The sequence below is a fragment of the Scophthalmus maximus genome, chromosome 19 (assembly GCF_022379125.1).
Source record: "Scophthalmus maximus strain ysfricsl-2021 chromosome 19, ASM2237912v1, whole genome shotgun sequence".
Lineage (NCBI taxonomy): Eukaryota > Metazoa > Chordata > Actinopteri > Pleuronectiformes > Scophthalmidae > Scophthalmus > Scophthalmus maximus.
Window position 1 is genome coordinate 7,248,647 of NC_061533.1, and position 11,252 is coordinate 7,259,898.

Genomic DNA, 11,252 nt, shown 5'->3' on the forward strand with positions numbered 1-11,252 from the left:
TGGGAGGTATTGGAAGAAAGTCTCCCTACGTTCAGCATTTACTCAAATGGGGCATCGAGAGGCTTCACACGACAGAATACTCTCTCGGATTCTTCCTGTGGATCCTTTGGCTCAACATGCAGGATTGTCCCGGTCCACTATGAGTTGTGAGAAGAACAGAACAAGTATTTCCCTTCCCGAGCCCCGTCAGGTGGGACAGTCCGCAGTCCACGTGTCCGCCGTTGACCTCTCGGTCCACAGGGGGCGCTGTTGACCTCTCGGTCCACAGGGGGCGCTGTTGACCTCTCGGTCCACAGGGGGACGCTGTTGACCCCTCGGTCCACAGGGGGCGCTGTTGGACGCACCTCCGTGAACTTTGTTCCACAAGTGGGTCTGCCGTGCGGTCCGCTCCCTCCCTTCCCACTGCTCCGGGTCGTTCTTCAGGAAGTGCCGCGGACATGGACCGAAGTCTCGCAGGTAAGATGAAGCTCGATCGTCCTATCTGGGAAAACAAAAACCGCCGCTGGTCGTGGAAAACAAACAACAACAACAACGAAATAACGCAGGCTTGTAAACGAGTGAACGAGTTTAAAATAGAAATGCCCTGTCATAGTTTGGTTATTTATGGATTTGTTTATGTTCGCAGGAGGACTTGATAGTACTGGTCTCGTGTGTGCCATTGTGTGTGTGTGTGTGTGTGTGTGTGTGAGGAGCACACACACGCACACGCACACACACACACACACACACACACACACACACACTGATTAAATTAACTCCAACCTTTAATTTCCCTCCCTGTCATTGTGATTGTTGCATTGCTGTTGACCTCCTCTGAAAAAAAGCATGGCTCCTCCTTCTCCTCTTTCACACACACACTCACACACACACACACACAGGACAACGCAACATCTGAGCCAGGGGCCTGCAGCCACTCATTCATTCACGGTCGACACCTCAGGGATCAAAAGGTGTGGAGAGAGAGAGAGAGATGGAGGACTTCTGGACCGGGGCCCTGTGGGCACTGAAGATCTGGCTGTACCTGATCGTCTGCCTCATCATGTTCCCAGCCATGTTCGGCTTCTCGCTGGGCATCTCCGAGACCTACATGACCATTCTGTTCAAAACCTTAGAGGTGCGTGTCATCCACATTCACTTCACTCTCCACAGATTCTGATCCGCCGGTTCAGATTGGACATGAACATGAATGTCTCCTGTCTGTCCTTCTCCACAGTGGGCCACGGTGAAGATACAGAAGGCAAACACAGAGGAACGGACACTGAATGCCTCCACATCAAATAGTGAGATATATAACTATATATGTATAGATATATATGTGATATGTATGTATGTATAGATAGATAGATAGATAGATAAGGGCTCTAGAGCTGCAACAGTTAATGGATTCATCGATTAGTAACCGATTACTGAATTAATCGCCAACGATTTTGATTATCGGTTCAAGTAGTTTTTATGGAAAAAAAAGTCAAAATTCTCTGGGTGTGAATATTATCTTGTTCCTTTGCTCTTCTGTGACAGTATGACTAAATATCTTTGGTGTGTGAAAAAAACAAAACATCATCTTGGTGGTTTTTGGGAAACACGATCGACACTTTTCACCATTTTATGACATTTTATGGACCGAACACTTAATCGATTAATCGAGAAAATAATGTACAGATTAAAAGATTATGAAAAAAGAATCGTTAGTTGCAGCCTTAAAGGGCTCTTCATATTCCAAAGAGAATTTGTCATGCGCTTTATTGTGAAAGATTGAGTCTCTGTGACAGTTGTGTGTTACGCTGCAATATTGGATTTCATAAGATACTGTATTACAAGTCTGGACAGGCGTGTTGCAATGATATTGCCTCGTTTTTAAAGAGTCATCGGTTTTTACACGAAGCGGGAAGAAAAAACTGTGACCTAACATGGAAAATTGATCCGGTTTTATTTTTCAACTTCAGGCCTCTTCCTCTACTGTCTCTGTCGAGCAGCGTGCCTCGGTTAAGGGCAGATGTATTTGTATGATGCATTATCATACGCAGAGATCAATCAATGTGCTTTACATAGACAAAAGAAGCATAAAAAGTACTGGTGAGAACCATAATAAGAAAAAAAATCATCAAAAAGGGTAAAACATTAGGTGTGTAAGAACTACAATAGTCTACAAGGTGAAGTTGCTATGCAAACTCTGCCTATCTCACAAGATGCAATTGCACAACTTTTTTTTTTTCCCTTTTTTTTTTTTATCAGTCACTAAGCTGCGCAAGGCCGGTATCTCCTGCCGTAGCGCATGAAGATGTTATTCAGATAAGCAAAATGTGGACGATGCAAAGTTCACTGTGTGTCAGTGGTTTTGGAGGATGAATAAGAGAATGACAAAGTGCTTGATAACAGATGTCTGTCAGACTTTGTTCAGAAAATTTCAAATGAATATTGAATGCCGGTTCTTTTTCGGACTTTGCCCGCTGAGCTATCAGATCATGTGGAGGCCAACTCTTCACTCTGAGACCTGTGAGTGTCAGATCGCAGGTGTTGCAGCCTGCCTTGCTCAAGACAAGGTCAAAAAGTAAAAAGTCCTGTTGTAGATGGGTTGTTGATAGGTTTTATTGGCTCATGGAAAGCTTCCACTAAAATTAGAACTGCCAATGAGGGTCTTTTATCAGTGCCAGTGTTTCATGTCGATGTTTCCAGATGAGCCCCGGTTGTGATACCATATGATACCGCAGAGTTCCTTCCCGCCTTCCTAGAAACACATCCCTGCTTTCCTGCATGAACTTTGATTTTTCCTTCTGATGACCCAAACCATTTCATCCTCTAACTAACACCTTTGATTTTTCCAGATTGCCTCCAAGATAACGATTGCTATCATGATGATTGAGTTTGGGTCTGTTGTTGTGTGTGTGTGTGTGTGTGTGTGTGTGTGTGTGTGTGTGTGTGTGTGTGTGTGTGTGTGTGTGTGTGTGTGTGTGTGTGTGTGTGTGTGTGTGTGTGTGTGTGTGTGTGTGTGTGTGTGTGTGTGTGTGTGTGTGTGTGTGTGTGTGTGTGTGTATCAGGTCTCATCCAGAGGGGAGGGGGCTCCATGGAGAAAGAGTTTGAGGAACTCAGACTCACTCGCCCCAAGCCACCGGTGGGCGGTGATTTTACACTTAGTGACAGTTTTTATTTCACCCGCAGAGGAATTGAGAGCATTATAGAGGACGAGGTAAAGCCTTGATTTACCTTTTTTAAGCAAGAATACATATTGTTATTTAAAAGGCTTTTGCGTTTCAGATTTTAAATCTGTTTTTTTTTTAATTCAGGTGACCCAGCGGTTCACGTCAGAGGAACTGGTGTCCTGGAACTTACTCACTCGCACCAACAACGACTTCCAGTACATCAGCCTGAGGTTGACGCTGGTTTATGGCCTTGGCATCTTTGTGAGATACTGCATCCTCGCCCCGCTCAGGTACATGAGCTGACAGCAAAATTAAGCTGTCAGTTATTAATAATGATTCAAGAGCGGCACTGCCTGATGCATAAATAATGTCCAGTGCTGAGCTGAATCAGGCCTCATCTTTGTCCCGGTGAAAACAATGTTCTGTTTGAGCTGAGACTGAAGCACACTGAAAAAAATCCAAGGTGTAGAAGAGGAAGAATAAAGTATCATAAAAAATGGCAAGAAATGAGACCTGTTAATTGAAAAATCACAAATGAGTTTGCCGGTCACTTCTTTTAGCTGGTGTACTGGTTATGAATTAATATTGACAATGATAAATAATGTTTCTACACATAGAACACGCTTCTAATAATTTCTAATAATCAGACTAAAGTGCCTGCTGGTATTTAATGAATTCCCTCAGGTTTGATTTTAAGGTATGTTTTTCTGACAAAACTTCAGATTCCAGAGAAATTTTTGTCTGACTATTCAGTATTATATTATTCGTACACGTTTGTTGTTGTTATTAAAAATAATGAATATGTTTCCCTCTCCAGGATAACCCTGGCCTGCATTGGCCTGAGCTGGTTGGTAATAGGAACGTCAACGGTTGGATTACTTCCAAATTCAAGGTGACGACAAAATATAATTTGTCCAAAATTAACCACTTTGTGTACCTCACATGTTTTACACACTTTCACACACTTCAGTTACGGTTGTTTTGCTTATGTTGAATCTTAGGATTAAGTCTTGGCTCAGTGAATGGGTCCACGTCATGTGCTACAGAATCTGTACTCGAGGACTCTCTGCCACCATCCACTATCACAACAGGTCTGTAAACCCTCTCATGAAGTCCACCTCCACAATAACTTTGTCTTCTGACTCCTGACTTCACGTCTTCTCCTCACAACCGCAGGGAAAACAAGCCCCAAAAAGGAGGGATCTGTGTCGCCAATCACACCTCCCCGATCGACATCGTGATCCTCTGCAACGATGGGTGTTATGCTATGGTACGGAAGACGCCTTTCTTACCGTAACGTTTCTGTTTTTGACGGGTCCTTTTTCATGCCGAATCATTATGTGCGGCCACAAACGTCCCCGTGTGTCTATCAGGTGGGTCAGATCCATGGAGGCCTGATGGGAGTTATTCAGAGAGCCATGGTGAGGTCCTGTCCTCATGTGTGGTTTGAGAGAGCAGAGATGAAAGATCGCCACCTAGTGACCAACAGGTCTGTTTTCCCACTTCTCTCCGAGCTCGTCACCGCATGACTCTGTTGCCTGTACCTTCTCTCCTTTGGCTGCTCTGGTGCTAAGAGAGGCTGGCATTTCCCTGGCAGTGAAGTCTTCCAAAGTCCACAAGGACAAATATGTGTTGGAAACTTGCTCCTGAACAGTGACTCACGCCGTTTGGACTCCAGTGTCTCATTATATCGCACTCGCCTCGAAACTTGACACTCACACCACATGTTTGAAGCCTTGACCCGAATGTGAAAAAAAGGTGCGACATGTAGACACCTATGCCGTCTGGAAATGGGTTTCCCTCACCTCTTTGTGTTGCTTCCAGGTTGAAGGACCATGTGAATGACAAGAGAAAGCTTCCCATATTAATATTCCCGGAGGGTAAGTGTGACCGAGCGTGCAGAGAGAAAGAGTTACTTCATCCACACCATCCTGATGTTTGCCTTTGCATCATCAAAGATAAGACTCGGTTACTGTTGTTGTTCCGGCCCCGTGCCTGACGGCCGTCTGGCGACTGAGCGGCGACAAGCGAGCGGCTGTTTTATGTGGGGTTGGACAGAGCTCACACAAGTCTGCCTCCTTTTAATATCCCTGCGTCTGGTTTTTCTACAGGAACCTGTGTAAACAACACATCTGTCATGATGTTTAAAAAGGGGAGTTTTGAAATTGGAGCGACGATATATCCAGTAGCCATTAAGGTACCGGGGTCCCGTCTGTCTGTCAAGCCCCATTTATCATTCAGATCATTTTCGAGGCCTTTTGGTTTTTGACTGGGCTGCTGGTTTTTTTCTCCTTTTCTTAGTATGACCCGAAGTTTGGAGATGCTTTCTGGAACAGCTCCAAGTACAGCATGGTCAGTTACCTGCTGAGGATGATGACCAGCTGGGCCCTCGTCTGTAATGTCTGGTACCTGCCGGCCATGTATCAACAGGTGTGTATGACAAGCCCTAACCCACGTGTACTGCCCATAGACCCCCGCCCCTTCCACATATGCACACACAGAGACACACGTCTGACTGACATTGTTTTTTTTAATTCCAAAAAAAAAATGGAAGGCGGGAGAAGATGCTGTCCAGTTTGCCAACAGAGTGAAGTCAGCCATCGCTCACCAGGGAGGACTGGTCGATCTACAATGGTGAGATTCAACCCGTCCACTTTATTTGATTGATTTAGTCAAATTCAAAGTTGTTGTTTTTTTTCTTACGGTGTATTTTCCGTCTTCGAAAAAGACCACGCCTCTTTCCAGATAAGACTGACTTTTAAAAAATTCAGTTCAGTCCAGGTCACGACTTAATCTGTGAAACGGACCCACTGTCTTTTAACCCACAAGTACTTGTACCATCGCAGCACAGCTGCAGGGAAAAACCTTTTATCAGCTCAGATTTGGAGTTTCCAACAGAAGGGTGATATATTTTTCAAACCAAAGAGGAGCATGACGTCATTTGTCTGAATGCCTGACACACACAAAAGTGCATGAAAGTGAAGCACTGACTTTAAACACACAGTCTATTGCGTGTGGCCGAATGATCAGCACCGCTCTGTTTGTCATGGCTGCCTCTGCAGGGACGGAGGGCTGAAGAGAGCAAAGGTGAAGGAGGCATTTAAAGAGCAGCAGCAGAAGAAGTATAGCAGCATGGTTGTGGGAGATGACAGCAGCAGCAGCAACAGTGACTGAGGCCCCCCCGGTCAGTGTGACGGACAAACCTCCTGCCCGGCCTTTTGGGAGGATTCACACTAGCAAGAGGCCTCTCTCTCGTCCGGCGTCGTCTTATTAGCGGGACTCGCTCTGGGATGCGGTACTGCCAAGTGGACTTAATGGACACTGTGAAAACTTTGGTACAGTTGAAACGAGGTCATTGTGATTTACAGAGAGCACAAGTGCAATATTGACCCGTGGAAACGGACTGACTCTGGCAAAAGGGAAACGTCAAAGTTTCATCGCCGCGAAAGATATTTACCGTTGTGATTGAATATTATTGCTGAGACAAACAAACAAAAAAACGCTCTGGCTGTGTGATTGTTGTCAAACCACTGGTACGATGAACTGGATTCATGAATGTCTCTATTCTCATAGTCAGTTGACTAATTTATGGGCTGCTCATTATTTTTTATTTTTTTTTAACCCAATTGTGTATACAAATTGATTACATGTGGTATTTCGATTATAAAAAGCAAAAAAAACAACCTGTATATATACACAGTATAACATATACAAAAATACTGAGATAATTTTGATTTTATCATTTAAAAATGGGATGTATGTTTTTAAATCTTGCAGCGTTATGCAACAAAATAATTAACACTTTTTTTAAAAACACGATTATTTGTGTAATTTTGGTAGCCCTTGACCCCTCATTCCCTTTTTTTCACAGAACACAAAATGCACAGGGGGTTTTGGCACTTACATAATACATATGTTAATGTTTGTGTGCATTGAATGTCCACATTGGATGTAACGGCCTTAAAGGAGAACACACGTCCGGGACTTTTGGGATCTGTCTCCACGGGACGGTTTCCCTGAAGCGACACGCTCACCGCCTCCGTTTTTCGGTGGGCTCCCTTCATTGGCCCCTTAAAAAACAAATTAGATAAGAATTACCATTAAGTTCGCTCACTGTGTGCGTGTGTGTGTGTGTGTTGACACAATCCTGTTTTGAGCCGTCAGCGGTCTCACCGTCATTCTCACGATCACTCGCATCTGTGTTGTCCGGCGTGACCTGTGTAAAAACATACATCCCTTAATCACATCACTGACAGTCACAGTGCCACATTGGGAAAGGCCTTTGAGGCGTTCAGTCATGGGCCTCTTCCTGATGACAGTACTCACCTGTGATAGGTTGCTTTTGTTTTTCTTGCTCTCTTTGAGTTCCTTGTATCTGCGAGGGTCATCCACAATGACAAGTTTAAGCGCGGTCGACAAGAAATTAAGCTCATTTATCTTCAGTAATGAGTGATAGGACAGCAGACGGTGTTTCTTTAAAATGTGACTTCCCGTCCCACGTTTTCATTAAACCCAGCCAGGGGAAACAAACGGCATGGTGAAATATTTATGAGCCAGATTAGTGCCTCACATCTGTGTCTCCCTCCGCTCAGTTCAAGTGACAAACATGCCACTGTTGATTTACTCAGGCTCAGTGTCTCAAATGAAGCTGCTTGTATCTCTTAGCAATAAAACAAACCAATACAGCTGCTCTGTAACAATTTTTTTGTTTTTACCTGAATGAATAAAATGGTTTCTACATTCAGCACAGCCCACACAAGTTTTATTTTTGTTATTTGTAGATGTATGATTTAAAATTTTTGCTAATTCAATGTGTCTGTTTTCATCAAATCTGTGCATTCTGGTGATGACCAGAAAATATATCACATTGTGTATCGTACTGAAAAGTTTCACCAGTTTTCAATTGTCCAACGTAATGAATGAATAATCGTTCACAGAGTACTGCGGTATGTCGGTACACACCTGCACTTATCGACCCACCGTTGCAGATAAGAGTCACAGTTCCTGTTGGTGGGTTTGGGATTCGTCTTCAGTCCATCCGGGGTCCATGTTGTTGCGCTTGCATCTCCTCCTACATCCACCCTGCCTGCCGCTCCAGATGCAATAGGCATCTCTGCCGACGGAACCACCGATTTTTTTTAGAAATAAAAAATAAACTCTCTGTCATTTGGATGCAACCCGTTGTGCTGTGAATGTGCAGAGAGAGGAGCTTGCCTTGCAGAGCTCTCGCAAACCCCCCCTGTCCTCTTTTGTTGTTGACCGGCTGTTTGCTGTGTGAGCAGGGAAATGTGGCTGTGGGGTTAATGGAGATGTTTGTTGTTGTATCCATAGCAACAGTGTGCCAAAAGAAATGGAGCAGCAGCAGCAGCGAGGCCTCGGTGAATGTGATGGAGCCACTGACATCTTTACTTTACTTTACTTAGAGGTAATTGTGGTTTAATACTTAAAATATGGGCTTTATGTATTTTGTCAGTGCAGTATTATATTGCAAAATTAATTAACGTTGATAAATATCTATGCAACATAGTTTTCAGCTAAAACAAAATATGCTCAGTTCATCCACCTCCTCGTGGTTGTCATTACTCTTTCAGTTTACAAATGCAATGTTTGCATCAGGTTACCAGAAAAATACAAAAGTTACAACTTTGAAATAAACCACTGGGGGTTCTGCCGGAGCCTCTCCCTGGCTTCAAATTCCACTACAATAGGGACATATCACTATTACAATTATTTGTAAGCTGAAGTGAAAATAATACATTCACCAAGATAAAACCTGGTGTTCCATATCATAAACACTCAGCAGAATGAGTAATACTAATAAGATTAGATACGATTTTGAGGATATATTTTTATTACTGTAGAACAGTTGGGTTTGAATGAATCAGGTATTCCAATATTATTCCACCAAACATTAATATTTCTGAATGTAAACCAGCCAATGTAAAAAAAGAAAGAAAAGAAGAGCAGGTTTAGATGACCTGTGTGACCTGCCAACTGTACTTATTAGGATTCTTCCTTCTCGTCTCCATGTGTGATGATGTAGCAGAGCGACTTGTAGTCGATGTTGCCGGTCGGGTCAATGGGAGCGAGAGAGAAGGCCTGATCCACCTAGAGATTTATAAAGTGACAGTTTGCCTCGTCAATATTTTTATCTTAAGTAATGTTTTTGAAAATCTCTAGACTATAAGAAATAGAAAACACAAACCTCTTCAGCTGTAAATTTATCAGCCTGGTTCATCAGCAAACGCTTAAACCTGGATAAAAAAAACAGCACAACAGTGTCACAGGAGAAATAAATAATGTACTCTGATGAAAGGTACTTAATAAAATGTATCTCACTCGTCCTTGTTCACAAAGCCGGTCGCATTGGGATCAAAAAGTTTGAAGGCAGCAAGTATGGTGTCTTCAGGATCGGTACCTGGAGGAAAAAATAAATAAATAACATCCAACATCATCTGTAATTCTCTTGTAAAATAAGAAAGAACAAAAACATCAAAGATTTATTTGAACAACAACAACAAATAAGCTCCCACCGTTGAGTTTCTCCCCAAAAAGAGTCAGGAACACGGTGAAGTTGATGGGCCCCTTCCCCTCATTCAGCATCTCATCCAACTCCTCGTCTTGGACATTAAGCTTCCCTGGTACACGCACACACACACACACACACACACACAAACAGTTTCAATCAGTAGGACCCTTTTCTACATGTAGAGTTATATATTAAAGTGTTTAAAGATTTTTAAGAACTACCAAGTTGTCCATAGGTCTCCTTCAAGTCTTGTTTTTTGATAACACCGTCTCTATCTTGGTCAATACAGCCAAAAGCCTGTAGATTAAAGCAAAAACACGCGGTTTCATTGTTGCAGTTGATTGATGACAATGACAGTCAGTAGTTCTGGAAATTCGTTATTCTGCGCTGCACTGATCCGAATGATTATGTTTTCCTGAACCAGCCTTTTTCTTTCTTACTCTTTACAAAGTGCTTCAGAATTATAAGGTTTGGAAGTGAAGTTTCATTATTTTTGGAAATATAAGACATTCTTACATTGATCTTTGTTTTGTTTTTTGGGTTTGAAAAGAAATAGGTTGTTAAAAAAAGTAACAGCTTCAGAGAAAATTCAGAAACATTTTGAAAGTGGGGTTTGCAATGGGGACGTACTTTTCATTCACACAGTTTCTTTATGTGTCCACTCCCATCATTCCAGTAGAGATTAAGTTAGGTGAGAAAGTTAAATTGATCCTTTTTTTTCCCTTCCCCTGCATGAATTTGAAAAACAACATTCACAGGTTCCAACACAAATTTCCTGAAATAAAAGTTTTAGAGGTCGCTGTGACAAGGCAGGACAGTACGGTACGGTACCTCCTTGAACTCCTGTATCTGGTTCTGCTCGAACATGGAGAAGACATTGGAGCAAGACTTCTGTCCTCCCCTTTGTCTCTTATTGGAGGCCTTCTTACTCGCCTGAGAAGAGGAACACAGACTCATTCGTCTCACACACTATACAAACCAGTCAGAAGTATGTGAGAGAAACTGCAGAATTATGACGCACACAACAACGTAAAAATACAATGAAATTGGTCAGATTTCAAAATGAGGCAGTTTTCTTTTGAAAAATACGGTCTGACTTACCATGTCTGAGTGATCGTGTGTGGACTGCCAGCCAAGGTGCGATGCTGGGGTGGGTTTTATGTATGGCCCATCTTATCTTCCACCCTCCGATAATAGCCTGCGGTGGGCAGCGCAGCCCCTTACATGGCCACGGCTGCTCTCGGCGTGTCACTAAAGGGACCTGATAAGAAGTGAAGCAGCCAGGATTCCTCTGCGCTGGAAAATAAAGATATGAGGGAACAGGCAGGGAGAGGGGAGACGGGGCAAAGTGACCCCTGATAGTTGACACTTGTCACTCAACCAAATGAAGTTACTCTTTGCGGTTTATTCGATATGTATTTCAGGTGCACATCAACAGGTCCCTGAAAAGTTAATGTGATGAATTAAGTATGTTGTATTAACTTTATCGCGTATTCTTTGAGGGTCGCAGGGGGGGGCTTCATTTTCTGTAGAATTAATAGGATCATTTCACCTCCAGCTTCAGCTTTGTCACTGTGTTAATGGTG

The 11,252-nt window shown here is 43.1% G+C and overlaps 2 protein-coding genes across 4 annotated transcripts; one reads left to right on the forward strand and one right to left on the reverse strand.

Annotated features, from left to right (window-relative positions):
• Positions 1-326: 326 nt before the first annotated feature.
• Positions 327-7,881, forward strand: agpat9l (1-acylglycerol-3-phosphate O-acyltransferase 9, like). 2 transcript variants are annotated; one of them, XM_047329005.1, is made up of 14 exons: positions 327-456; positions 879-1,114; positions 1,214-1,280; positions 3,036-3,184; positions 3,282-3,427; positions 3,955-4,029; positions 4,139-4,228; positions 4,314-4,407; positions 4,511-4,626; positions 4,962-5,017; positions 5,249-5,334; positions 5,439-5,567; positions 5,692-5,771; positions 6,200-7,881. In XM_047329005.1, the coding sequence occupies exons 2-14, from the start codon at positions 971-973 to the stop codon at positions 6,309-6,311; spliced, it is 1,344 nt and encodes a 447-aa protein (XP_047184961.1). In that variant the 5' UTR covers positions 327-456; positions 879-970; the 3' UTR covers positions 6,312-7,881. The 2 variants fall into 2 exon arrangements, with proteins under 2 accessions (XP_047184961.1, XP_047184962.1); XM_047329006.1 differs by having other exon boundaries at positions 346-456; positions 941-1,114.
• Positions 7,882-8,965: 1,084 nt separating this feature from the next.
• On the reverse strand, positions 8,966-10,829 carry myl7 (myosin, light chain 7, regulatory). 2 transcript variants are annotated; one of them, XM_035639213.2, is made up of 7 exons: positions 10,768-10,829; positions 10,498-10,599; positions 9,888-9,963; positions 9,671-9,775; positions 9,477-9,555; positions 9,343-9,391; positions 8,966-9,245 (listed from the first exon to the last, which is right to left on the reverse strand). In XM_035639213.2, exons 1-7 carry the CDS (start codon positions 10,768-10,770, stop codon positions 9,141-9,143), a joined length of 519 nt encoding a protein of 172 aa, XP_035495106.1. In that variant the 5' UTR covers positions 10,771-10,829; the 3' UTR covers positions 8,966-9,140. The 2 variants fall into 2 exon arrangements, with proteins under 2 accessions (XP_035495106.1, XP_035495105.1); XM_035639212.2 differs by lacking the exon at positions 10,768-10,829 and having other exon boundaries at positions 10,498-10,623.
• Between the last annotated feature and the right edge of the window lie 423 nt (positions 10,830-11,252).

Excerpts from the sequence above, each read along its gene's own strand:
- myl7 (XM_035639212.2), bottom strand. The coding sequence starts at position 10,623 with ATGAGTCTGTGTTCCTCTTCTCAGGCGAGTAAGAAGGCCTCCAATAAG. Across the intron at positions 9,556-9,670 it reads TTTTGGGGAGAAACTCAACG|GTACCGATCCTGAAGACACC; the intron begins GTGGGAGCTTAT and ends TTTTTCCTCCAG. Across the intron at positions 9,392-9,476 it reads GGCTTTGTGAACAAGGACGA|GTTTAAGCGTTTGCTGATGA; the intron begins GTGAGATACATT and ends TTTTTTATCCAG.
- agpat9l (XM_047329005.1), top strand. The coding sequence starts at position 971 with ATGGAGGACTTCTGGACCGGGGCCCTGTGGGCACTGAAGATCTGGCTG. Across the intron at positions 1,281-3,035 it reads GAATGCCTCCACATCAAATA|GTCTCATCCAGAGGGGAGGG; the intron begins GTGAGATATATA and ends TGTGTGTATCAG. Across the intron at positions 3,428-3,954 it reads TGCATCCTCGCCCCGCTCAG|GATAACCCTGGCCTGCATTG; the intron begins GTACATGAGCTG and ends TTCCCTCTCCAG.